This window comes from Podarcis gaigeae, assembly GCF_964106915.1.
Source record: "Podarcis gaigeae genome assembly, chromosome: Z".
In the NCBI taxonomy this organism is placed as follows: Eukaryota; Metazoa; Chordata; class Lepidosauria; order Squamata; family Lacertidae; genus Podarcis; species Podarcis gaigeae.
The window spans coordinates 18,467,510-18,495,178 of NC_139691.1; the positions used below are offsets into that span (position 1 = coordinate 18,467,510).

General features: G+C 45.9%; 1 protein-coding gene and 1 long non-coding RNA gene across 4 annotated transcripts; one reads left to right on the forward strand and one right to left on the reverse strand.

The window, feature by feature from the left end:
* Window positions 1-1,406: 1,406 nt before the first annotated feature.
* Window positions 1,407-7,886, forward strand: LOC310836821. 2 transcript variants are annotated; one of them, XR_014560228.1, is made up of 3 exons: window positions 1,407-2,563; window positions 4,422-4,655; window positions 6,047-7,886. It is a non-coding gene; the product is annotated as an uncharacterized lncRNA (long non-coding RNA). The 2 variants fall into 2 exon arrangements; XR_014560229.1 differs by lacking the exon at window positions 1,407-2,563 and adding an exon at window positions 3,051-3,808.
* Window positions 7,887-8,801: 915 nt separating this feature from the next.
* On the reverse strand, window positions 8,802-27,398 carry DIPK1B (divergent protein kinase domain 1B). 2 transcript variants are annotated; one of them, XM_083722393.1, is made up of 5 exons: window positions 27,260-27,398; window positions 13,115-13,249; window positions 12,062-12,169; window positions 10,435-10,611; window positions 8,802-9,861 (listed from the first exon to the last, which is right to left on the reverse strand). In XM_083722393.1, the coding sequence occupies exons 2-5, from the start codon at window positions 13,169-13,171 to the stop codon at window positions 9,049-9,051; spliced, it is 1,155 nt and encodes a 384-aa protein (XP_083578519.1). In that variant the 5' UTR covers window positions 13,172-13,249; window positions 27,260-27,398; the 3' UTR covers window positions 8,802-9,048. The 2 variants fall into 2 exon arrangements, with proteins under 2 accessions (XP_083578519.1, XP_083578518.1); XM_083722392.1 differs by lacking the exon at window positions 27,260-27,398 and adding an exon at window positions 19,147-19,798.
* Window positions 27,399-27,669: the final 271 nt, after the last annotated feature.

The window sequence follows — 27,669 nt, forward strand, 5'->3', positions numbered from 1 at the left end:
TTGCTATGAATATGTGTTTACCTTTAACCTTATGCCAGAAATTAAGCTTTCACACTAAAGGAATAAAAAGCTTGGTTTGTTATATGAAATAGAAGTGACAGAATGTATATAAATGCTGCTTTAGACGGCTAAATATACAATTTGTGAGGCAACATCTCACAATAAATACATACACACCTTGATCTAAAGAGTAACAGAAATACCTATTTTCAAAAAACCTGTAGAAAAGTGAGCTTGGCAATTTTGCCACTGAAACCCACACTAAATAGCAAAGCAGAAATGGAAAGCGAACACTGTACCTGTTCTTAAACACGTGTATGCTGATCTTGAGAGCCTTGCATAAGTTCTGTTGAAGCTAGCAAACTGACTACTTGGGAATTGGGGGTTTAAAATACAATGGTACCTCGGGTTAAGTACTTAATTCGTTGTGGAGGTCCGTTCTTAATCTGAAACTTCTTAACTTGAAGCACCACTTTAGCTAATGGGGCCTGCTGCTGCTGCCGCACCGCCGGAGCACGATTTCTGTTCTCACCCTGAAGCAAAGTTCTTAACCCGAGGTACTATTACTGGGTTAGCGGAGTCTATAACCTGAAGCGTATGTAATCCGAGGTACCACTGTAATATTGAACTAATGCCTCCTAGTAGGGAAGTGAGGGGCTTTGAAATGAACAGTTCCTGCCCATTTCTCACCTTTGTCCATCCTAGTGAAAAAATGGCTAAAACTGGTCATCCAGTTTGCTCCCCACTCTGATGTTTTGCTTAACAAAAGGATGAAAGCCTGTGATAGTGAGCCATTAACTGTACTTGGACATCTCTTCATCTGCTCTCTGCCTTATCTCTTTCCTGCTGGTGAAAGTACTTATAAGGGATGTAAAAGGTAAAGGTAAAGGTACCCCTGCCCGTACGGGCCAGTCTTGACAGACTCTGGGGTTGTGCGCCCATCTCACTTAAGAGGCCAGGGGCCAGCGCTGTCCGGAGACACTTCCGGGTCACGTGGCCAGTGTGACATCGCTGCTCTGGCGAGCCAGAGCCGCACACGGAAACGCCGTTTAACTTCCCGCTGGAGTGGTACCTATTTATCTACTTGCACCCGGAGGTGCTTTCGAACCGCTAGGTTGGCAGGCGCTGGGACCGAGCAGCGGGAGCGCACCCCGCCGCAGGGATTCGAACCGCCGACCTTTCGATCGGCAAGTCCTAGGCGCTGAGGCTTTAACCCACAGCGCCACCTAACCCCACCCCCATAAGGGATGTACACATATGTAAAAATAATAGTGCAACACCTTTGAGTTCAGTGGGGCTTACCCTCAGGTAACTGTCCATGCAGGTTAGCAAGAAATGGCCAAACTTACTGGAAGAATAAGAAATCAAGATAACAAACTTTTTATAAAAGAATGGAAATTGAATATTTACAGATAAATTACAAATAAGATCATTGGCAGGATAAGATAACAGACTGGATCATTGGCAGGATTATTGTAATAACCTGCAGTTTTATAAGAGTACATATTTAAAGCAGATGAATAAATGAGCAAATTAAGTTAATTTGGATATGCAGAGGATGTTAAAAATAAATTTAAGGAACCGCAGAAAGAGGGGGAAGGAAGCCAAGCTTTTAAATGTTAAAATGATTGTAAAATGTATAAAACTAGTGAAATGTATAAACTTGAAAAGTATAAATAAAATTTGTAAAATTCGGGGGGTGGGGAGAACAGGCTTCCATGCTCGGCCAGATTTTTCCCAGCTGGTAACTTGGAGGCTGAAAAGATCTGGTTCATCCTCCTAGGCTTTTCAGGACTGGCCCTTGATGCCTTGCTGGATTCTAGAATGGCATCCACCAATCGTATTTGCAGCATGTCCTGGAAGCCTTACCTGTCTCCTTGTTCACAGTTTGGAGTGTAGCCTCTCCCTCGCAACATTCATGGTTTTCCTCAGTTTCTTCAGGAAGGGAGAAATTAGGAGCTTAATGTCAGCACCCTCAAAAAAACAAGCGGCCTCTCTGAGCAGTATTTTTTATCATCTGGCTAGGGATCCATTGAATTCCTATCCTACGTATAAACTTTTGTTTGAGGGAGTTGTGTTGTCCTGCTCCCCTGTCATACATAGATTCACTCCTTGGAATTAAAATTGGGCTCTCGCAGCTCTCAGGGGTCCCCATTTTGATCCACAACTCAGCGCTCTTCATCAGGATAAAGCTGTGCTATCCCCACATCTTTTCTCATGCCTAAAGTTCATTCAGATGTAAGATGCATAACTGGTAAGCTGAGCAGAGCTGATTGTGCATCAAAAACCAGCCACACAAATACAATCACAAATAACACGCCTTAAGTTAATTATATGTTCCAAAGTTACTCTCACTGCTTTCTCAAAGGTGATCCTTCCTTGCCAGAGGTGACCTGATTAAAACGCCTTTCCTGGTTTCTCTTTGCAGGATGGGAAATGCATAGGTCAGCATTCCAGGCTAATAAACTCACGCTCCCTGAACTGTGGTGAGAGAATCTCCTGAGACACCCATGCCCCAACAGGTGTTGCAGCTCTGGCTGATGTGCCACAGTTGTGTCAGTAGGTGGCAGAAAGGAACAGACTATGTCTATGCTCAGTGTTCTGCAACCATGAGCATTCAGAATGATTAGTAGCCTGACAGGTGTCCCAAACTTCCTCAAATGTGATGCTAAGGTTCCTGCAAAAATCATGTTCTATCTGTCCAAAATTGAGGGGTCTTAGCAAGTTTCTAGTCTTCATGGTTCTGAATAAAGGGCTGAATTATAAGGGACGCAGGTGGTGCTATGGGTTAAACCACAGAATCCCCGTGACGGAGTGGGCTCCCGTTGCTCGGTCCCTGCTCCTGCCAACCTAGCAGTTTGAAAGCACGTCAAAGTGCAAGTAGATAAATAGGTACCGCTCCAACGGGAAGGTAAACGGTGTTTCTATGCGCTGCTCTGGTTTGCCAGAAGCGGCTTAGTCATGCAGGCCACATGACCCAGAAGCTATATGCTGGCTCCCTTGGCCAATAAAGCGAGATGAGCAACCTCGCCGCAACCTCAGAGTCGTCCGAGACTGGACCTAATGGTCAGGGGTCCCTTTACCTTTAAATAGGAACACAATAAACTGCATTCTACTGAGTCAGCCCTTTGCAGTCCACCTAGCTTAGCACTGTCTGCTGTGATTGGCAGGGGCTGTCCAGAGTTTCAGGCAGGGAGTCTTTCCCAGCCTTTCCTGGAGTGGTCAGGGATTGAACCTGAGACAGACATCTGCACACAAATGAGATGGTCCACCACTGAGCTCCAGGCAGTGCCTCCCGCAATTTCCCCACCCAGTAGAGCAACTTTCAAAGCCTGACAAAGTTGCAAGTTCACCTCTCTTCACGCTTGTAAAATGCATGTTGCTGGGTTTAACCTGGGAAGTTTCTGGGTTAGTGAGGAGAAAATAGTGTTTTTATAAACTGTGTTCCAGTAGATAAGATGAGCAGACAACAAGGACCTTTTATAATGTAAGGCTGCAGATCTAGCTTGCTTTCACCCAGGCACCAAAGTTGTTAAAAGTCCATCCTCCAGGGATATTTGAGCTTCATTCTGTATAACTACAAACTAAAGCAGGAATATCTGGCTTGCTCCAGGTCAAATAAATGACCACATATGATTTGGAATGAGGATGCAGATTTCTTGTGCTTAATGCAGCACAAGCCTTCAGCGGCCTTCAATTTCAGCATATAATTTCAGGGTCTGTGGATTAGTTTTTTTAATACCCTATTTTCTTCCATTCAAAGGAGAATTGGTGCTGGATTTCTGCAGCAGATATTTTAATGCACAAGGTAAGCCTGGCAACAGGTTCTCCAGACACAGATTGAAGAACTTTGCTGCCAAGCAGCAGCTTTGTAGAGTTTGCACTTGTAACATTAAAAAAATACCAGGGTTTGCTTTAGGGTTTTAGGGTGTCTGTGTTTTTTATAGTGACCCAGATACATGCAGAGTGGAAGCAGTCAGGTACACCTGCCCCAGGCCTTGGAGGGCTACGTTGGCCGGGGACATCACTAGGTGCCTGCCAGACTTATGATGTCATGCCAAGAATGCCCTATGCCTCCCAGGCAACCGAGGACTTACTGGGCAAAACAGCCATGGGCAAAACACCACGCCTGCCTGCCTATATACACTGCAAGGCTTCGACAGTAAAATCTGGACCTGCATTACTGTATACAGTACTAATGTGTAGCATCAGATCAGATTAGCCAAAGTGCTGCAATATCACATCTCATGTTTGTTGGAGCCATGTGTCTATTTCATCTTGTGCCAGCAGGGCTTGGGTGAGAATGAGGCGTGTAGAGTTAGTTTTGCAAGCCTGGTTGAGAAGTGCACAATACTTGTTAAATCAGTGTAGAATGTACTAGGTTTCTGAACATCCATTTTTTTTCTCTGTTTAAATTTTAGCTCAGCTGGAACAATAAAACAGGTACATCCATCAGGGGTGAAAAGGAGAGAAAAGAAGCAGAAAGCAGATGCTCAAAGAGCAAGTCAGTTGCTCTCACAGAGGATTCTTGCTCATGGGCAAGACCAGTATGACCAGGACAACTTCAACAACTGCACCCAACAACAATCCACAACAAGGGACTAATCATGAAGAGTCTACTGAACAACCGGAGCCGTTTGAGAGACCTGATTCTGGTAATTATGGGTGCGTCAATGAAAGCGATTTGGGGAGATTCTCACCTATATTCTTCAAGATATGCATCTTCTTGCAGACCACAGTCAGACAGGAACGAAGAATACAATTATTGTTATCAGCTATATGTCAAATAGAATTCAAAATGACTTGATTGCAGCATATGTGGAAAAGGTGGTGAGCATATTGCAAAAGGATTTCTACTACTACTATAGCATCATAGTTGATGGTGTACCTGATTGTTGTCACAAGGAGAAGCATGTGTTTTGGCTTCATTTTGTGGTGAAGATCAAGGAGCAGTGAGGAATTGTCAAGTGTTTTCTGTGCATGGAAGACTGTAGCAATAAGACTGCTGAAGCTATTGCTAGTCCAGGGCATGGACTTTTCCACATGCCCTGGCCAGATATTGTTGCAACCATATTATGAAGCTCATAAAGGTGATCAAGATAGAAGTACTGTTTTGGGGGGACAGGGAGCGGGCTGGTGTGGAGGACTCCCTGGTCCTGAATAGGGTAACTGTGCCCCTGAAGGACCAGGTGCGCAGCCTGGGAGTCATTTTGGACTCACAGCTGTCCATGGAGGCGCAGGTCAATTCTGTATCCAGGGCAGCTGTCTACCAACTCCACCTGGTACACGGACTGTCTCGCCAGAGTGGTGCATGCTCTAGTTATCTCCCGCTTGAACTACTGCAATGCGCTCTACGTGGGGCTACCTTTGAAGGTGACTCGGAAACTACAACTAATCCAGAATGCGGCTGCTAGACTGGTGACTGGGGGCGGCTGCCGAGACCACATAACACCGGTCTTGAAAGACCTACATTGGCTCCCAGTACGTTTCCAAGCACAATTCAAAGTGCTGGTGTTGACCTTTAAAGCCCTAAATGGCCTCAGCCCAGTATACCTGAAGGAGTGTCTCCACCCCCATCGTTCTGAGATCCAGCGCCGAGGGCCTTCTGGCAGTTCCCTCATTGCGAGAAGCAATGCTACAGGGAACCAGGCAGAGGGCCTTCTTGGTAGTGGCACCTGCCCTGTGGAACGCCCTCCCATCAGATGTCAAAGTGATAAACAACTACCTGACATTCAGAAGACATCTTAAGGCAGCCCTGTTCAGGGAAGTTTTTAATGTGTGATATTTTAGTGTATTTTTGGTTTCTATGGAAGCTGCCCAGAGTGGCTGGGGAAACCCAGCCAGATGGGCGGGGTACAAATAAATTATTATTATTATTATTATTATTATTATTATTATTACAAATTGTTCAGAAAGTGCCCAAAGATTTCTTTTCAAATTGTGTAATGGGCTTAATTTTTCAGTATGCCATGATGCACAGACCAGTATCCAAACAAAGTTTTTTCAACTATGTGCAAAATACATACATTTTTTTTTCCACTTGCAGTCCACCACTCTGAAAAATACTGAAGCGAGTCCTCAGCACATCACTGCATTCAGCAAGCGCAACTCATTGGAGTGCATACATCAATGCTATGTGACCAGTGTATGAAAAGCCAGCAAATATAACTTGAAAAGATAACTTCATTCACCAAACTCTCAACTGGAGAGCCTGTTACTTCCCTGAGTGACAATGTCTTGAAAAGATCTATCTATTGATGTGTATCAGATGACATATAAGGACAGGAAAACTTCCCACAGAATTGGTCCTTCTTGAACTTGCTCCAGTGAGTCATTCAAAGTGGTTAGGAACAGCAAGCAGGCTTGGTCGCATATGGGTTTCATAGCATAACCTTAAAGGCAAAACCCTCCACAACTTAAGACTGATAGAGGAATACATCTTTTGTGTATACTACCAATGCTGGTTCAACATCAAAATAACATACTCTTGGGATAGAATGCCCACATCTTGTTTCAGGTGCAGTGAGTTAGGCTGCAAAAAAAGGTTATAGTGGGTGCTGTTTTGCCACCCATCCAATGCTCAGCATCGTATGCATTCAGGAAGATGATAATTCAGACATTCTTGTGCTCAGATGGCAGTGAGGAGAGCTGGTGTCCAAAAGATGATTGACTTGAGGGGTGGATATGATGACACTCTGGGAGATTTTTCTGTAAATCTCAGGAATATATCTTTCACAAATCCCAAGTGTTTTGTCCCTGTTGGAACTGATAGATGAACCAATGCAAGACTTGATTAAACTTGTTTAAGTTTCTTATTAGCTGATGTCATTACCTTGTAATTAGAAAACATTAGAAAGTAATGTTGTATGTTTAGTAGGATATGTTTTATGTAGAGAAACTAAAAATTTTATAGGATTACCATGCACTTTCAGAAGTTAAACTTAAAATTGTTTGGTTTTCTGAGAGCAGTTTATGTGCTTTTTAATGAAATGTGGATTGATCAAGCTAAATGTTGCCCAATCACAAAAATAATAACAGATTTTAATTCCCCAGACTCAAAAACATATTTTTAAGACCCCTCACTGAAGAAATTTGGAAAAATTAACTTTCAGTCCTTAAAATGACATGCCCTAAATTGTGGTGGGCCTCTTGCGGCGTCTTGAATTGTGATGCTTATGTAAACTGATAAAAACACACAATAAAATTACTAAAAGGGGGTAGGGTGGGGTTGCATAAGCAATCATTTTATCCCAGAAAGCTGCTGTTGCTCTGGGGGAGACCAGAGGCCACCTTCACACCATACTTTAGTATGCTATGATACCACTTTAAACAGTCATAGCTTCACCAAAGAATCCTGAGAGCTATAGTTAAGGGTGCTGAGAGTTGTTAGAAGACCACCTGTCTCCCTCACAGACCTGCATTTCCCAGAGTGTGTGGAATAGGGGCCTCCTAATAACTCTCATACTATAGTTTAAGTATGATTCTTTGGTGAAAGCCAAGACTGTTAAAAGTGGTATCCAGTGCAGTCATAAAATTCCAGGAGCCCTCAAAGAGTCCTGGGAGCTGGAGTTGTTAAGAGGACCCCTATTCCCTTCCCTCCCCAAGCTACAATTCCCAGTGTGGTATAGCAATCCCACAGTACTTTGGGAAATGTAGCTTTGGGAGGGGAATAGCAGACTCTCTTAACTCCCATCACGCTGAACAAACTACAGCTTCTAATTGATCAGTGATGTGGTAATGTTATATTGTATTATTTATGCAAATTGATTTTCTCTAGAGTTAAAGATCTGGCTGGGACAAGTGTTGTTATGCTGAACTTGTATTTTGCACAATTTGTATACAGTGTTTGTTTGATAATGTGTAGTTTGCTATGCCTAATAAAGGATTGACTTAAAAAAATAATCCAGAATTCATTAATGGAAGCTGTAACTATTTAAAGTAGTATCATTGCATTTTAAATGTCTGGTATGAATAGGGTCATATGCACAAGCAGACAAGAAGATCTCAGATAGCCCAGGATCTGGCTTCTCGCTGTTTTTTGTACTGGGACTCTAGCAAAAGAATTCCCACCCACCCACCCCCAGTGTTGTTTTGCTTGCATCAGTTGCCAGCCATCCCTTTTTGGGGTTCTCTTGCAGGATGAGGTGTTGTCACCACCCAAAGATTTGAGAGTACAGTGGTGGTGTTTATGTGTCATGTGCGGCATGTATCTGATTGTCAAAGCTCCCCAACCCCCAGGTAAAATTAAAAAAAGAAAAAAATATATGTTGATGTTGTAAGATGTGACAAGACTGGTAAGATTGGGGAATTGCCCAAACTAGCAAATTCTAGTTTCTAGGAGTGAAGCATGCTAAGGCAGCATTTTGCAAAAGATCTCTGCACCCTGTCCAGAGGCCATGAGGTTTGTGGCTCTCTTGGAGCTTGTGAAGACCCAGATTCAAACCCTGGCATTGCCAGCAAGCTGCTCGGAAGCTGGGGATGGGTGGTAGAACAGTGGCCCCAAGGTCAATCCCTTGGAGCATCTCCAGGTGAGACTGGGAATGTCCCCTGTCTGAATTGCTAGGGAGCTGCTTCCAGCCCTTCTGGACAACACTAAGCTAGATGAACCCAAGGGTGTGACTCTGCATAAGGAGACCAGGATTCAAATCCCCTACTCAGCCATGAAGCTCGCTGGCTGACCTTGGGGCATTCGCTTGCTTCTTAGCCTATCCTACCTGGTTGTTGGGATAAAATACATTCACTACCTTGAGTTTCTTGAAGGAGAGGTGGGGCATATAAACCTAAGGACAAGGCCAAAGAGATAGAGAGAGCACTATTTATTTACATCAGAAGCTGTTCATCCAAAACAATTTCCCTTGTTTCACTGACAGTCTGTCCATCCAAAAGGGAGGAGGACCCACTGGTTATTCCACTTGTCCTTTCCCCCCTGTTGCTAAATCTTCCTGCTTATATGCTTTTGGGGGTGGGGGGGTAGAGAGCAGAGTGCTCCCTGGCCCTCTTCCTATTCTGCGATCCTCTGCAGCATCAGTGGTTTTCGGCATCCCACACCTATGAATATTTGGTATTTGAGATTTTCTTCCACAAGAGTGTCTTGAGGCTGCTGAGCACCAGTGAGTGGTGGACCTCCATCTGGCTGGCCAAGCCGCTGAGGGTTGTGCAGGTCTTGAGCTGCTTCTGAAGCTCATCTTTCAGATCGGAGGGCGCCCCGTGGAGCAAGTACTCCTGCAGAAGCCCACATACCTTGGCCAGGTTGGGCTGGACCACGTCACTCTTGCACTGCTTCATGAGCTTGTCGCAGGGGGCCACGCAGTCCCTCCCATAGGTGCAGTCCACGTTCTGCTCGCAGTGGCGCCCTTTGAGGAAGCCCCGAATGGTCATCTCTGTCGCCACCTTCCGGAGGTCCACCATCTTGAAGTCATGCCTGTCGTTGTAGCCCATGTTCTTGAAGCCCGCCTCGCAGATGTAGAAGTTGCCGTACATCCCGTGGAAGATCTCCTCCACAAACTCCAAGAGGCCAATGGCGATCTTCGCTCTCTGCGGCCAGGCTGGGGAGAACCACCGGTGGAGGACCCTGTGGATGGCCGCGGGCAGCAGTGGCTGCAGGAAGCGAGGGACCTCCACAGTATAGAGGGAGGTGTGGCGGATCTTCTCGGTGATGTACAGGTCCCCGCAGTGCCCCAGCAGTTGGGAGGTGTGCTCCTTCTCATGCAGGGAGAGCGTCAGCAAGAAGTCGTTCAGCTGCAGCAGTGCCCAGATGGATTTCGCCTCCGCCAGCGACAGTTTCCCATCTCGACTGACATCCGCCATGGCCATTATCTTGTTCACTAAGTTGGTGAAGGAGACCTGGTCACCCAGATTGGACTGCAAAAGACAGATAGTTTTTCATTTCATTTTACAGTCATACCTTGTGTTGCGTTTGCTTCAGGTCGAGTGTTTTCAGGTTGCGTCCCGTGGCAACCTGGAAGTACCGAAAAGGGTTACTTCTGGGTTTCGCTGCTCGTGCATGAGCAAACTAACGTCGTGCGCATGCACAGAAGTGGTGAATCGCAATCCGCGCATGCGCAGATGCGGGTTACATTCTGCTCATGTTGCGAACGGGCCTCCGGAACGGATCCCATTTGCAACCAGAGGTACCACTGTACTTCATTCCTTTTTTCTATCCTTTTTTCCCCTTTTGCTTCTAGCCTTTATTTACCATTATTAACAAGCCTAAAATTGCAGTAGCAGGGTATTACAATCATCCCATATCCAAAGCAGATAAACAGTAAATAATATTGTTAGGAGCCCGCTGGCTTCCCGCCGCTACCCCCACCCCTGCTGGCAACAGCCCCACCCATTTGCCCTCCAACTGCTAGTTCTGTTGTTTTGGATCCTCAGCCCCCTGAAAACAAGAAACCCTTCCCCCATTCCCTGCTGGTGTAGTGACAAACTCACTTTTAAGAAATTCAGGAGCATCTCCTTGAACTCATCCATCGATGTCCCCCGTGTCGGCTTGCTGAAAAGGACCACATCTCTCCTGGGGGCTGAGTCAGGGTTGCCATCGGCCTTGAGGGCCTCTTCAATGCCACATTTGATGATCACCTCCTTCTCTTTCCAGAGGCCACTGTATACCTGCACCGAAGGAGAGGAATGTAACTTAGAGAGACAAACTGGATCTGCAGGACACAGATTTATTTGACAGGTGCCCAAAGTTCACAGAACGTAGCATTGGAAGGGAAGACACCCCCCACACACACACAAAGGGACACTTAGTCCAACTTCCTGCATTGCAGGATTCACAGCTATGTTGACCAGTTGAAGTATGTGCCTGTCAGTATCAGAAGAAAGATTCCAAAAAGGGCGGCCTGAATGATCAGGTGGATGCAACTCAATGTGTAAAGTGATGCATGCTGGGGCAAAATAAATCTTAATTCAACACATGCACTCCTGAGGTCTAAATTGGAAGTGGTGGACCATGAGCAAGAACTTGGTGCCATAGCAGAGAGCTTGATGAAGGTGTTGGGCCAGTTTGGTGGTCATGAAAAACACAAACCAGGCCTAGGGATCATCATGGAAGGAACTGGAAATAAACTGCCAGTGTCATTGTGCTGTTAAACAGATCTAAGTTGCAACTGCATTTGGAATATTGTGTGCCATTTTGGTTGCCTCGCCTAAAAAGGAATATTGTATATTATCATTTTTTAAGAAATCATTTTTATTGGCTTTACAAATACAAAATACAAATAAACAGAGAATAAAAAAGTATATTTATATAAAGAGATTCTCTGATTCTCAAGACTTCCCCCTGTCCCCTCCATGGGGTCTCATTTTAAATATCGACTACTGCATATTCATCAATACTCCATTTTTTATATCAAATCATATTATACATCATAATTTTTACACTACAAGTAAAATCAAAATCCTGCCTTTGTTTCCATCTGCTTACAGTAGTCTCCTAAATAACTTATACATTTTTCCCATTCTTTTATAAAGTTTTTGTCCTTTCGGTTTCTGAGTTTTCCAATCAGTTTTGCCATCTCAGAATAGTCCATCAGCTTGGTTTGCCATTCTTCTCTGGTAGGGACTTTGCAAAAAAGGATATTGTAGAGTTGGAAAAGATTTAGAAACTGGCAAACAAATTGATTGAGTTGATGATGGAGCAACTCCCCTCTGAGGAAAGGACTTTTCAATTTTGAGAAAAAGATAGGCAATAAGATAAAAAAAATACAAAATTATACATAGCATGGAAAGAGGAATGGGTTTTCTCCTTCCCTCATGGACTCATGGACATTCAGTGACACTGAATGTTAGGAAGATCCAGGACAGACAAAAAGTCCTTCATGCAGCACACAATTAAGCTTTGGAACTTGTTCCCACAGGAGGCAGTTGCAGCCAGCAACATGCATGGTTTTAAAAAGAGGATTGGACAAATTCACCAATTTAAATGACCACCTTCTCACCAGCATACAGCAAGACTTAAGCAGCCTGCCCAGCACTGTGATGTCTATACCTCATCCCTGCTCCCTGCCAGCTTCAAAGTCTTTCCATAGCTCCAGCCAACGATGGAAAGTCAACCTACCTGCTGGGTGGGAGAGGACGAGAGGCAGTGCTGGAACACCAGTGTATGATCCTTGCAAAGGTCTTTACACGTCGACCCGGAAATTATTCCTTTATTATATTGGTCACACTGGAAAGGAGGAGGAGAAAACAAAGGAATCAATAACTGTTAGCTATCATATCCCACCTTTCCTCAAAGGAGTGTGAGGTGGTGTATGTGGTTCTGCTTCCCCTGTTTACCCTCCCAACAACCCTAGGGTAGGGCTGAGAGACAGTGACTGATCCAAGGTCAACCAGTCCAAGGTCAACCAGTAAGCTTCATGCCCTGGGGTTGGTGTCCCCTCAAACACTACAGTTCTATGTTTATACAGCTCAGTTTCTTCAGCAAAGCAATGCGTTCCCATGTTACTTCCTTCCCTCCTGAACCAGGCAGGAAAGAGGATGTCATATTTGTCAGGGGAAGGAGAATCTCACATTTCTTCACTCCGGCCAAAAGCCCCTCCTGCTCCTTCCCCAGCAGTCGGGGACCATTTCTCATTGAACCATCATTAAATCAGAGCTCAAAGAACTCTTCATTAGAAGGCACCATTCTGGGCAAGTAGCAGATGGCAAACAACAGCCATCTGCCCATTGAAGCCTCTGGAGGCTCCTTATCCAGCAGCCAAAAGTTCCAGGCTTCTCTTCTGCTCACTTGGCTTCAGATCCATTATAGGTCCAAGTCCATGCAGCACCCCAGCAGACAGGGAACTTTTTCCAATGGAAATGCTATCACAATAGACCTTAAGAGAAGCCTGGCTGCAGCTCCATCAGGCCAATGGCACATCTAGCCCACCATCCTGCTCTCACAGGGGCTGACCAGTTGTCCCGAAAGGAAGCCCAAAAGTAGGACCCGAATGCCTAGGACCTGCAATTCCTAGTAACTGATATTCATGCAGTCCTAGAATTGTAGCGTTGGAAGGAACCCCAAGGGTCATCTGGCCTCCAGCAAATGAGACCCCACTGCCTTCTGATGCAATATTAATCATAGTAATCATAATAATAAATAATTTTGCAAATGTGGATGGGGGACACTCACGATGATCATCTGGCAGACGTGTCCTCTGCAGAGTTCTGAATAGGACGAGTAATGCATGTAGACCACCCAGCTGCCCACAAAAATGCCCAGCCAGGCAAAAAATAGGTACTTGACCTTGATGCCAGGAAGACGGCTCTGTGAGGTTGGGAAGAGAGAGCAAAATAAATTTAAGGAGAGCCAAAACAGGTATGGAAGGATATATCTATATATACACAAAAACCATATCTGTCAACGGGTTACAGGCAAGGTGATGGTCCCAGGCCAAGTACAGTGTCCCAGGCCCAGAAAAAATCCTGCTGGCACCACAACAGCTCAGGAGTAAACCCAGAGTTTCATTTTTGCTTTTCCTCTTTCAAAGTCTGCCTGGATCGGCACCTGTGCATGCCAGTAGGCCAGTCAGCATGGCATATTGGTTAGAGTGTCAGACTGCTAGTACTTGGGAGAGACCAGGGTTCAAATGAGAAAGAGGTTCCCTGTCTGAAACATTGGAGAGCTTCTGCCAGTCAGTGTAGACAGTACTGAGTTAGATAGAACAATGAGCCCAGCTTGATAAGAGGGCAGCATCTTATTTAAATTGGCTTATTATTTAGAACATGAGGACTAGAGCCTTATTTTTTTGATAAAAGCCTCAGTGGTAGAGCACCGGCTTTGCCTGCAGAAGGTCCCATGTTCAATTTCCAATGGCATCTCTAGGCCACGCTTGGGAAGACTCCTTGAAACCCTGGCGATACACGAGACTTCCGGGTTGGCGCCATCGCCGGATGGCGGACTCCCTCAGAGTTCCGGAGGGAGCCTGCTCGGCAGGGGCTGGGTCCCGCCGCGCCGGCGACGCGGGGACCCTCAAAAACCATGGGCGCAGATGCCCATGGACCTGGTGACTCGGCGGGCACCATTTGCGCCCCCCCGACCCGCGAAGGAGCCTTTTTAAAGGCTGCGGAGCGGGGGATGGGGGTGGTGTGGTGCTATGAGTCCTCCGCTTCCCCTGCCGAGCGAAGCCGCATGCCATTTGGCGGAGAGCGCTGACTTCTTCCATTGAAATTTGGACTAAAACCAACAACCCGTGAGTAATTGGGAATCCGGACTTAAAAGGAAATTTTTTTAAAAAAATTGGAACGAGCGGGGGAGGTACAAAAAGGAAGTCCATCTCCCCCCTGTTGTAGAGGATTTAAAGCAAGGATCTGACAACTAAGATCGAGAGAAGGGACTGTTTTTTATTGATAAAAGTGATTAATTTCACGTTGAAAAATTACAAGATAGTGCTGGAGGAGAAAAGTGGATTGTGTGAGCTAAAGTGCAACCCCCCCCCCCGGGAACCGGGAGTGATCCGTGAGAGAGCCTGGTGAGGAGATATAAAGATTTTGACAGCTGTCAAAGTAGCTGTCAAAGTTGGAGAATAAAAAGGGAACTTTGTTACGATGACTTTGCCGCTTAGATTCGTTACAATTTGGATATAAATTGTTGAAAACAAGGGATAACAACTTAGTTTGACTTTTGGGTGTGATCTGGAAGGAAACAAAGTTACCATAATCCCTCTAGAGGGGGCTTTGGGACACTACAAGAATCGCTGCAAGTGGAAAAATACTCATGGATTTGATCAGGACTTTTTATCTCCTGGGAAAGCTGCAAAAATGAAACACTATTTTGTCTACAGAGGTCTCTACACTAAAGGAGACAATAGATATATCTATTGAAGAACGGAAGGGACTTGACGCAAGTTTTTGTTCCTGAACAAATAAAGCCTCTGTAGTGGAACTAGAAGTTTTTGAAATTAGAACGTTTTTGCAGCGGAATAGGAAAAGAAACCTGAGGAAAGTGAGGAAAGAGAACAACAAGAATTGGATAAAGCTGGAAGTGGGAGCATTTGGGACATTCAGCTTTAAAATTTGAGTTTTACTCTTAAATATAGAGATCTGGATGAAAGGAAAAATGGACCTTCTTGAGATAGAGCTTTTCCAAGACTGGGTGTTCGAAACTAAAGACTACTAAAAAGACGGCAAAGACTACTAAAAAGACGGCAAAGTGAAGCTGAGCGAGATTCGGACATGGAAGTGGGGTCTCCAGGCTGACAACAGATAGATTGATGCACATTGGGGATCGAAACCGGGAAAGGGGGGGAGGGAAATTCGGAATCCAAAGGGTGTAAAATTATATTTTGTTCTTTATTTTGTTATTTCATTCTGTTTTGTGTATTAAAGAGGGGAATTCGTGGAAGGGAACAGGGGTCGATCTTAGGGGGGGAAATATTTTTAAGTGAAAGGACGGTGGAATACAAAGGGAAAGTGGTCATATAAGATGAATTAAATTGGACATTGGGTCAATGATAATAATGATAATAAGCTTAAAATTTGGGGCAAGAACTTGTGGAACTAATTTAATGGAAATGGAATACAAAAGGGGGTGGGGTGGGGAAGTCCTGGAAAGATGTTAATGAAAGTAAGGCCTAAATGTAAAAGTTCTTTTTTTCTTTTTTCTTTTATATTTTGGATTCTTCTGGAAATTTCAATAAATATTATTTTTTTAAAAAAACGAAACCCTGGCGATCCACTGCTGCCAGTCAGTGTAGTCGATACTGGATAGACCAATGGTCTGTGTTGGTTTAAGGCAGCAGCCTTATTCAATTCACCTTCCTTCAGAACTTTCAGGACTAGAATTTTGCCATGATTGAGGGAGGGAGGGCCATAGCTTCCTATGTTCTTGTGTTAGAGGACTGAAGCACAGTTAGTCCTTGTAGTTCTAAACAAAGTGTTGAATTAAACAAAGGTCTGAGAGACTAGAGGTTTGAGTTTCCAGACAGATTTGGGACGCAATGGCTGTTTTTCTTATAAACTCTCCAACTTCAGTAATAATAACAACTCTTAACATCTCCACCCCTAGGAAAGGTAACCATATTTACGTTTTGAAATCAGGAATGCTTGCACACTATGTTGCGAAGTTTCTGGTTAGCCTAATACAGATTTTGGATTTATTTTTACAGATTACCTTTATTTTACTTTGTGACTCTTAGGTAGGAACTTGACTGTGCTGATTTCTTCATGTCAGTTTTGGGACTGGCGGTGGCGAGGGAGGTTGTCAAGCTATCTCGACCTTCACCAACCTGGAGCCATCCTGATGTTTTGGACTACAACCCCCATCAGCACCAGCCAGAAACACAAACATCTGGCAGGCAAAGGTTGAGCTTAGATGTATAAGTTCTGATGGAAGAACTGGCTGGTTCCTCCCCGAGTGGAGAGTCAGCACTCTGGATTGTGGACTTTGCAGTTATGTAATGCACATTTTGCCTCTTTTGGGGCTTACTGGATGGAAATTCATGCCACTCTCACTCATAAAGGCCATCTCAGTCTTGCAAAGCAAAGGTGAATTATAATCTTTTCAGCAGCAGGTTGGGAGTCCTCTATTCTCAGACATTTGGTGGGATAGTTTTTTAAATTTTGGCATTGTGTTGACAATTATTCCTGATGTGTTTAGCGAATAGGAGGGCTGCTTTGATTTTAACGCGATACAGATATTTCTGTCTGTATCCTTTTAAATTTTTTGTGTATTTCAATGACAGAGATTCTTTGATTCCTTTCCTGGAAAAGGCATCAAAGAAATTAAACTGAAAAAATATTCTACTGAGATGTTCCCAATGCAAACTAATAAGTCTGATTTGGCTCTGGGGCTGCGAACATTTCTTTCCTTACTTGATAAGTAGCTCTCTCCTTTCGACCTGAGAGTTAAAGGGCACCCTTGCCTAACCTTTTCAGGTGGGCAAGAAAGTATGTTGCCATTTGGTTAATTGAAGAATGGAAAGGAATCCCACCAAGTTTACTGGGTGTTACTCCCAGGTAGAAGACAGGAGTGCCTGGCGTGCTCTGATCCAGGGGGTCACAAAGAGTCGGACACGACTAAACAACTAAACAACAACAACAACACTCCCAGGTAAGTATAATATAAGATTTTGGCCTTTCTCTTCAACAATGACCTGTACCTCTTAAGATGCAATTCCTGAAGCATCTCAAGAAGGCAGCCACTATTGAGGTTTTCACAATAGGCGAAATATATTGAAGCTTAATTCATCTGCCTTGTCACTGTTTCATCAGCTTAAAAAAAAATCCAACACGCTTGATTGACATGGCCCAAATTAACTCGATTTAGTGAGGGGGATATGGGGAGAAGTTGCAAAACAGTTTTTTAAAAAAATGTCCGTTACAATACAATCCTATATTTGTTTAGTCAAATGTAAATCCCCTTGAATTCAATGGAGCTAATCATCCAATGTGCATCTGGTCCAGCCTCCTGATCTCACAATGGGCAACCAGATGCCTCTTCCGGGAAACCTGCAAGCAGGATTTGACCATAAGAGCACCTCTTCCCCTCCTGTGGATTCCAGCTACCGATATTCAGAAGAATCATTACTGCCCCTAATAATAATAATTGATAGCCCTTTCCTCCATTAATTTGTCTAATTCTCTTTTAAAGCAATTTAAGTTGGTCACCTTCCTTTCTGTGGGAGTGAGTTCCGCAGCCTAAATGCACTGGGTGAAGAAGGATTTTCCTTTTCCTACCCTGAACCTTCCAACATCCAGCTTTGTTGGATGCCCACAAGTTTTATTGTTATGAGAGAGGGAGGAATTATGCTATGCATAATTTTATAAACTTCTATCATGTTGTATCTTAAACTAAAAAGCCCCAACCTTTCATCTAGGAGAGTTGCTCCATGTCCACTTTCAGTTGCCCTTTTCTGAACCTTTTCCAGCTCCCAGGCCAGAACTGTACACATTATTCCAAAACTGGTCCCGTCCCCATAGGTCCATTGGTCTTTGAACTTGGGAAAGAGATGCCCCCTATTCTAACACATGCACAGACCCACTGGGAGCAGAGCAGAGCAGCCTAACCACAGCCATGCACTTTTTCTTACCATCGTCTGCAATGGATGTTGGGAACACTGGAAGCTGCCTTCTGCAGGGCCAGACCCTTGGTCCACACTGACTGGCATTCACACTTCCCCACAATTCAGGCAAGGCATCTTTCCCCAGCCCAACCTGGAGATGCCATTAGGGATTGAACCTGGGACCTTCTGCATGCCCAGCAGCTGTTCTGCAACTGAGTACAAATCCTCTGGAAATATTTTCAGCACTGACTGGCAGCACCTCTCCACCCATTCTGGCAGGAAGTCTCTTTCCTTTGCCCTACTTTGGATATCTGGACACTACTGCCCCTCTCCTGAGAATGGCAGGATTCAAGAGAGGTCTCACTGCCATTTCCAAGCCAGTTTTCATTCTACACACACACACACACCCTTGCTTGATTTGAAGGGCACTTTGTGTTTCCCTGCTGCAGCATTTGCCTGGCATTTGGCCCTCAAACTCTTGGCCTTTTGCAATTGCCAGCTGGCCTGGCTGATTTGCATGGCTGCCTCCAAATGGGCCAGATATTATTCTCCAGCACTCAGAGGCATCCCACACTGCCTCTGGCCTTTCCTCAATATTTCCCCTCCCCCCCCCCAAACCAGTCCCCCAGGTTCATTAAAAATAATAAATACACGTGCTTCCACAGTGAACACACTTCTTGCAGGGGCTTCTGCTTGTAGAAGCTAAAACCCAAAAACCAGAAAATGAGGGGCGGGTGTACTAGAAAAGCAGATGAACTGGTGCAGGTGTTCTCCAACTGCTTGTGGAGCCAACCAGGGGGGCCTCCTTCGCCCCCAGGAGGTTCCTCCTGCTTTTTTTAACCTGCTGCACCAGGTAACGCCCAAGTACCCCTTTGGCGCTTAAGCGGTAAATGGTCCAGTGGTGGGGAAGAAGCTGCCTTTGACATTGACAAGCTTGTCAACTGCAAGAGGCAAAGGCGCGCGGCGCCCCAGTATACAATCTCCAGCAAGAAGGGCGGCCTTTTTATTTTTTTGCTCCGAAGCCTCAACCCATCTTGAGAGATCAATTCTCCGCTCCCACGCAGTACCTGCAAACGGCACTGAGCTTCAGCTCGGAGGCCAGAGAGACACCCCCTCCCCTTCCATCGTTTCTCTCTCCATCCGCGCCCGCCTTCGCTCTCACCTGCAGCCCCATGGAGAGGGGACAAAAAAGTACCAGCTGCACAACCCTTCTCATGCTGGGCTCTGGCAGTGCAGGGGGGTGTCTCTTTTGTTCCAAGCCCCCCTGGAAAGAAGGGGGGAGGCGCTGCGCTCACGCCAGACTGGAGAGGGCAGGGACTGGGGGGCTCGGTGGGTCCAAGGCAGTGGGTCTTCCAGGCTGGCCGAGGTGGGGGCCCCTGCTGCCTCCCCGTTTCTGCCGCATCTTCCTCCTTCTTCCTCCTCCTCCTCTGGATGATGCTGCGGAGACGCTCCTTAAAGGGGACGCCTGTCCAGGCACATTTCTGCCCGCCGATGGAAAAAGAGACCCGAGGGGGAGCTTCCCCCCTCCCCTTCTCCTTCCGTCCACAATCGGGTCTCCAGCTTCCGCTTATAAGTCTTTGTGGCATCTTCAGGCAGAAGGCAGGAGGTTTTTTGGGTAAGAAGGGGAGCCCAGCCCCCCCCAAAAAAACATCCCTGGAGGAGAGAAGGGGGTCTCCCAACCCCAGGAACGGCAGCTGGCCTGCCACATTTGGAAATGGATGAAGTGGCGTTGTACCTTCTGCATAACATACTTGGCATCCTTCAACCTTAAAACTCGCTCCTGCAAGAGGCTAGGAGGACCAACCACCTGGGCAGCGATGATCTTATTACTCGCCCTTCATCCTAAGGTCCGAGGACACGTTACAACCATTTAAAATATAATTTTTAAAAAAGGAAAAAATAAGAGCGTTTCTGTATCAGGCCAGTGGCCCACCTAGAGCAGCATACTCTTCTCAGTGACCAACCCAATGAGAAACCTGCAGGCAGGACCCAAGCACAAGAGCAACATTCTCCCCTAATGTGGTTTCCAGAAGCATTGCTGCCTGCAGCTGGGGAGGTAGGTCAGAGCCATTGTGGTTAGTGGCTATGGACAGCGCTCCCCACCTCCATGAAACTGTCTAATCCTCTTTTTATGTCATCTTGCTTGGTGACTGTCACTGCCTCCTGTGCGAGTGAGTTCCACAGTTTAACTACTTAAAAATTAAAACAACAGGTTTCCAAAACTTATAGTTACAGGAGGTACTATAGCAAAAAAAAGCATTAAATTAAAAATAGCATCTAATAAAAATTAACAGAAGTCCTTACAATGGCTTATATTTTAGATTTCCAATCTTTCTGCATCAGAAATCTTCAACCTCAAAAGAGGGTGAGACCAACTGGTGGAGGAGGCTACTGATAGCTACTAGCCCTGATGGTTAGGTTTTGTGTTTGTGCAACAGGACCTCCACTGCTGGATGCTCTTAAGACAGGATGCTCAGTCTAACCCACTTGTGTAGAAGCAGAGGAAGCTGGCTTAAACTAAGTCAGGCCACTAGGTCCATCTAGCTCAAGACTGTATACACTGATCAGCAGTGGCTCTCCAAAGTTTCTGGCAGGGTTTCTTTCCCAGCCTTGCCTGGAGATGCCAGCAGGGATTGAAGCTTGGACCTTCTGTATGCAGGACAGGTGCTCTGTATCTGTATCTACAGCCCTTCCCCTAAAAATAAACTTAAGGTTCCAGACCTCATGAAGGGCTGATTTTTCCAGAGCTTTTTGGCAGAGGGTCTTTCGCCAGTACTGTGTGCAGATGTCTCTGGGGACTGAACCTTCCATGTGCAAAGGAGATACCATATTCTACCCCTTCAACATAAAATACGATTCTAGTCCTTGTAGTTCAATTGAACAAGAATGTGGGGATCTGCCTTCTATCGAGTCAGACCGTTGGTCCATCCAGCTCAGTACTGTATACACTGGCTTGCAGCAGTGGCTCTCTCCAGGGTTTCAGGCAGCGGTCTTTCTCCCCCAGCCTGTGGAATAAGATGGATCCAGAGCAGAATGGATTCTGAGTAGACTCAGTTGCCTCTGGAATAAGACCTCAGCTAATCCTCAGTCTGATGTTTTCTTTTCCTTTGCAATATATTTGCCCTCTTAAGCGTCTCATCTCTGCACACCACAAACTGAAGGAGCTCCCAGGAAATGGTGCACAGGTCAAAAACACCACCCACCCTTCAAGAGAACAGCTGTGTTGGAGCGCATCTCCCACAGAGGGGTTGGTGCACCTGACATAGCCAGTAGGTGGCATGTTGAACTCAAGAAAAATAAAGTCTCCACCTGCAGATAGTTTGGAGTTAAAAGGAAATAACGTATTTACTCAAGTCTAATGTGCCATCGAATCTAAAGTGCACCTTAATTTCCACAACGTAATTTGGCCAAAAAAGGTGACCATTAGATGTGAGTAAAAATGGTAGTTGTTATGTTTTTCTGTTTCTTCTTCTGATGGTTATGCCTTAGAAGTATAAAATCTCTAATAAAAGCAAAGTTAATAGGAAAGAAGGAGAACATTGCTGGAACTCCAGACACACTCCGGCTCCCAGCAACCACTGCAGATCGTCTGCTTTGGTTGCAGTCAGCCCCAAGTTTCATCAATGGCATCTCCAGGTGGGGTAGGGAATATTCCCTGCCCAAAACCCTAGAGAGGCACTGCCATCAGTGTGTGCAGTGCTGAGCTAGGTGGACCAAGGGTCTGACATGATCTAAGACAGCCTCTCTTAGCCCCTGAAATTACTTCTGTTTATTAAAAGTCACCTTATTGTGATCTATCAGTGTAACATTCAGAACAGCCTAAGGTCACCAACAGTTCTGTGCCCCAAAGATCATACAGCAGGCATAGGCAAACTCGGCCCTCCAGATGTTTTGGGACTACAACTCCCATCATCCCTAGCTAACAGGACAAGTGGTCAGGGATGGTGGGAATTGTAGTCCCAAAACATCTGAAGGGCCGAGTTTGCCTATGCCTGTCATACAGTCTACATGAGGAAGAACTTTCTGATGGCAAGAGCAGTTCAACAGTGCTGTCTAACAGACTCCCTCAGAAGGTGGTAGACTCTCACTTCCTTTGAGGTTTTTAAGCAGAGGTTAGAATCCCCACGACGGGGTGAGCTCCCATCGGCTCTCTTGGCTAATAAAGCGAGATGAGTGCCGCAACCCCAGAGTCGGTCACGACTGGACCTAATGGCCAGGGGTCCCTTTACCTTTACCTTAGATGGCCATATGTCATGGATGCTTTAGTTAAGATTCCTGAATTGCAGGGGGTTGGAACAAAATGACCCCACTGCCAAAGTCCTGGCTCCACAATCCATTGGAGGAAAAGCCTCTGGGCTCTCAGGAACTAGCCTGACCCCATGGACGCAGGTTTTGGACCACTTCCAACATCCCCTCTCACTTCCAAAGGAGGCATCCTTGATATGTGCATAGCCAGTCTATGAGGAAAGTGGTTTCTTGGAGGGTTTCAGGCAGGGGACATTCCTATTCTTACTTGGAGATGTGAGGGGTTGAGCCTGAGACCTTCTGCATGCAAAGTGAGTGTTCTGCCACTGACCTTCCAAAGGGAATGACCCAAGCACAAGAGCATTCTGCCCTTCTTTGGCTCCCAGGAACCAGGATTCAGAAGCATTACTGCCTCTGATTGTGGAGGCAGAGCATAGCCTTATCCTCCATGAATAGCCTCATCCTCTACAACAGGGACATCCAATTTCTAAGAGACTGCTATCTACTCCCACAATAAAAACAATGACAGTGATCTACCCATTCAATTGACCAAAGTGGTTGAGCTTTTCAGGGGAGGCTTCAGCAAAGTTGTTGAGCTCTTTTTTGGTTTTGTTTTGCTTTTTGGTCGATCAATCAGGATCAAGCAATTGACCAGGAATGCCCCATGATCGACTGGTACATCACGATTGAACAGTTGGACACCCCTGCTCTATGACAGAAGAAGAGCCTGCTGGATCAGGGCAGCGGGGGCCCACCTAGTCCAGCCTGCTCTCACAATAGCTAATCAGGTGCTCCCATGGGAAGCCCGCAAGCAACAGCAACTCTCCCATTGTTATTCTCCATTATCTGGGTATTCAAATGTAGACTGCCCCTGGGCATGCAGGTTCTACAAACACAATAGACCTCCTTAAGAAGAGCCTGATTGCTGGATCAGGCCAGTGGCCCATCTAGTCCAGCACCCTGTTCTCACAGCTAACAGGATCCCTATTATGAAAAACCCACAATCAACACCTGAGCACAAGAGCCCTCTCCCTTTGTGCAGTTTCCAGAAACTGGTATTCAGAAGTGCTACTGCTTCCTTCGGCGGAGGCAGACATAACCACCATGTAGTAGCCACTGATAGCCCTCTCCTCCTCCATGAATTTGTCTAAGGCTCTTTAAAAGCCATCTGCGTTAGTTGCCATCACTTCCTCCTGTGGGAGTGAGTTCCATAGTTAAACTACATGCTGCGTGAAGAAGGACTTCTTTTTATCTGTCCTGAATCTTTCAACATTCAGCTCCACTGGATGCCCATGAAAGAGGAAGAAGGACTTCTTTCTCTTCACTCTCTGTGACCTGCATAATTTTACGAACTCTCTTTTACTTGCCTTTACTCTAAACCAGTGGTTCCCAACCTTTTTTGGGCCACACCCCACCTAAGCATCTCTAAAATCCTGAACCACCACCCCAATTACATATAATTGTTATTATTCAAAAAGTGAACTCCTATTCACGTGGAGGAAGCCTAAAAGGCCATTAACTTGGCCTAAACGTTCTCGAATTGCCCCCCTTTAAAAATCAAATTGCCCCCCTGTGGGGCGTGTGCACCACATTAGGAACCACAGCTCTAAACCAAAAGGTCCCAAACTCTCATGAGTCACTCGAGATAAATCAGGGTGCCCCAGTTCTAGAGCCCCCAGCAACTCAGTTCTAGGTAACACCTGTCTTGACATTCTTCCCTTCCTCAGCCTGCTGCAGTTGCCAGGGCCTTGAGTTCAGTTCTCCAGGGAACTGGGTGCCTGATGGTAGCTGAGTCAGGCTCCTTTTTTCTCCTTAAGGCACGGGTTTCCACATTTTGCTGAGGCAAGACCTTTAAACCTTGTGATAGATTGGGAAGAGGCAGCTGATCCAGATTTCTGTATTTTTGTTTCTGAGCTGGCTGGCCTCGGCAACATTAAGTGGAAGAATTTCTGCCCAAGATAGAGGGGAGGGCTTGTTCCAATTGCTTGGGGGGTGGAGGATTTTTCTATTCCAGCTAAACTTTGTGTGATGCCTTTGCAGAGGTCTCTGGTGGTTTGCTCAGTCTGGTGCTGACCACAAGCACTTCCTGGCTAAACCTGCAAAAATGTGCAATCCTACTTTCACTCTTGTTATAGATGGGGGGGGGGGGCGGTAGTGACTAAACCCAATAAACCAACAATTTTTCTCTTCAGTGGCTGGCCTAGTGAAGAGCAAATCTGTTAACATGACAAATGAGCCATCTGAGAGGAATCCTTTGGTCTGGGGAGACAGATGTTGCCAAGGTGATGGGGTGTGTGTGTTTGAAGTGACAGGAAAAGTGAGCTTTTAGCAAGGTGTTCTGCGAAAGAGGAGGAGGCAGGAAAGACTGGGATCCATGTTGGGCAGGCTGGCTGAGGGCTGGCTGGGAGAGATGCCTTGGATTCCAGGGCTGCTCTGCTGAGGTGGACAAGCCCCTCTTGAAATGACCATGCTGTAAGATCTGGACTCCCTCCCTGCAGAGTGAAGGTGTAAATAGGTGAATAAACTATATTTCTTAAAACTATGACAGTCTCCATTGTGTCTCAATTCTTCAAAGGAACACAAACCCTGGTTGAGTGCTGGGAACTCCCTGGCCTCTTGCTACTGCTTAGCAGAGAGACGGAGAGGCATTCGGTTTTTCTAACAACTCTGAATGAGAGCTGAGTTGGGAAAGGGCTGTAGCTGAATGACAGAGCACCTGCTTGGCATGCGGAGGATCCCAGTTTCAACTTCTAGTTTCTCCAGGTAGAGGTCCTCCATCTGAAACCCTAGAAAGTCACAACCAGTCAGGTGTGAACATTACTGGGTAGATGGACCAAGGGTCTCAGTAGAAGGCAGCTTCCTATGTTCCTATTTAACTCAGAACTATGAAGACTAGAATCTTACTTAATTTTTAGGGGGAGGGCCATAGCTCTGTGGTAGACCACCTGGTTTCTGCCTGTGACTCTGGGGCATCACTGCCAGTCAGAATAGACTATGCTGGGCTAGGTGGACTGATGCTCTATAACTCTGTGCCATGCAACTTCTTATGTCTGATCCTTCAGTGACTTTGCAAAGGTTTTTGGCCCTGAAAAGCAGCTATAACTGGAATGAATGAATGAATGACTAAATAAATGCATGGACTAGGTGTTTGGAGAGCAGTGGCGTGGGGGGAAATCCACTGACCAGCCTTGCAAGCTCAGCAACTGGTTGGCCTCCCCACTCCCTGGGGTTGTCCCTACTATCAGCACAGCATCTTGCTGGTAGGCACAATGGCTGTACTCTTGCTCTGCAGATGGAAGCAGCAGGAGAGGAGAGGGCTCCTGTGCTCAGGGTCAGCTTGGAGGTTTCTGTTTGGAGCATCTCGCTGGCTACTGGTAATAATAGGATGCTGAACTAGGTGGGCCATTGGCCTGATCCATGAGGGCTCTCCTTATCTTTTTATTTAAGAGGCGCCCTGCTAGATCAGGTCAAGATGGCCAACCCCACCAAACCCAGAATCCTCTTCTCTACAGGAACCCAGGAAGCCCACAAGCCAGGTATCTCTTTGCCTCTTTGCAGGGGGACATCCCTAGGTGCCTGGAGTCAATAAAACATAGTTTTGTGGTTGCTTTTATGTGATTGTTCTCATTTTAATAACAAGTTTGTCCTGTAGATGATGATAATTGCATAAGAACCAGCCCCTGACTTTATCAGACGACAAAGAACTTGGCTGGCTGCCTTTCCCAACACACCCTGCTCGTGTTGTTTAATTTTGTCAACCCTTCCCCCAGCTGGGGAAATTTTGTGTTGAAACCAGAAAGTGTTTCTGCTGGTGGTTTAAGTACAGGGAAGCAGAAGGCACCCTGTGGTGGGCAGAGCCTCTTTAAGATCAGCTTATTACCGGGTGAAATCTGGGCTCTGGAATGTGAAGGAAGAAGAGACAAGAGTGCTCCTGAGCCAGGTGCAGACTGCATTTCCCTCCCTGCCAAGAAGCCACTGAGAGTCTCATTTCCATCGAGGATCAGGGAGAAGGATCACAGTTGTGTGTGTTTTCTGGAAACGTTCTGGGTCATGCCATTTCTGCTGGCCACACCCATAGCCCTACATCAGGTCAGATCCCTAGTCCATCTTGATTCATATTGTCTGCACTGACTGGCAGCAGCTGTTCTCGCTTTTAAGCAGGGGGCTCTTTACCAACCCTATGTGGAGATGCCAGCAGGGATTGAACCTGCGACCTTCTGCATGAAAAGCAGGTGCTATACCTGTTGTGTATTGAGTCAAAGGATTTTATATCTGTATTATTATTGTCTGTATTGCATTAGGGTAAAGTAACTGCCTTTTGGTTCCAGAGGGTACAGCTACTATTGGTTCATTTAAGCTGCTGTATTTGGATCCTCTGTCTTATTGGTTGTCTCCAAAAGGCAGGACTGTGATTGCCTGATATTGTTCCCTCCAAAATGTATCCTTTCTAGCTTGTTCCCTGTCCCTATAAATGTAGCTCTCCCATCCTCAAGTCTCAGTCTTGTTTGCTTTAATAAAGAAGTGTTACTAGAGAACTGTCTCCAGCATATTATGTCAAGAGAGCTGAAATCACAAACCCCACGTCACAACAATACCACTGATCTATCTGCTAAAAATTAATAGATTCCAGTCTTCAAGGTTCTGAATAAAGGGACTGAACCTGAGGCCTTCTGCATTTAAAGCAGCTGCTCCGGTACAACAGAGGTACTGCATTTTCCGAACTGGTGTTTATACTGGCAGGCTATGAACAAAGGATAATTTTGAAAAGCAACATAGACTCAGTGCAGAACATGGAGAATTCCCACACAGACCTACCCTTTTTTTCCTTTGCAGATTGCATTCTACAGAAAGGAAGAAAACAAAAACTTGATGCTCCCCCCTCCCCCCGCTTTCTCTTTATAAGCTGCCTTAGACAATACTGTATTTCCACCAGGGGCAATAAAGCAAAGCAAACACCACCAGGTTCTGTCAGTGGGGGCCAAATCTCAGCTAAAATGCAACCCAACGAGCTTCCCACCCAAAACTCTCACCTTCCCAATCTGCGTTTATGTAATCCTGGCTTTCAACAAAAGCATCCAAAGTCCATCACCACGGAGAGGCCCTTAGGACATATCCTGCCACTGCCTTTTGCCAGAGTCACGATGGAGCAGTCTAACCTGGGAATAGCAGTGCACTTTGGAACGCAGCAACACACCCATCAGTACACAAGCAGAGCTGTCACATATAATAAATGATATGTACAGATGCAAATTTAGGCCAATACTTAGGAACCCTTGGATGCCAGATCTTACTCTGAGGAAAGGGCTGCCAGCATGATATTATGGGCCCAGCAGGGGGAGGGCGCTTTTTCAGCCTGAGGGCCACATTCTCTTCTGGGCAACTTTCCAGGGGCCGTGTGTCAGTGGTAGTTGAAGCCAGAGGCAAAAATGGCTAGAGCAAT

Coding starts and splice junctions, on each gene's coding strand:
- DIPK1B (XM_083722392.1), bottom strand. CDS start 19,200: ATGAGAAGGGTTGTGCAGCTGGTACTTTTTTGTCCCCTCTCCATGGGG. Junction 12,170..13,114: donor ACGTCTGCCAGATGATCATC/GTGAGTGTCCCC, acceptor CCTCCTTTCCAG/TGTGACCAATATAATAAAGG. Junction 10,612..12,061: donor CGTCCTCTCCCACCCAGCAG/GTAGGTTGACTT, acceptor CCTTCGGTGCAG/GTATACAGTGGCCTCTGGAA.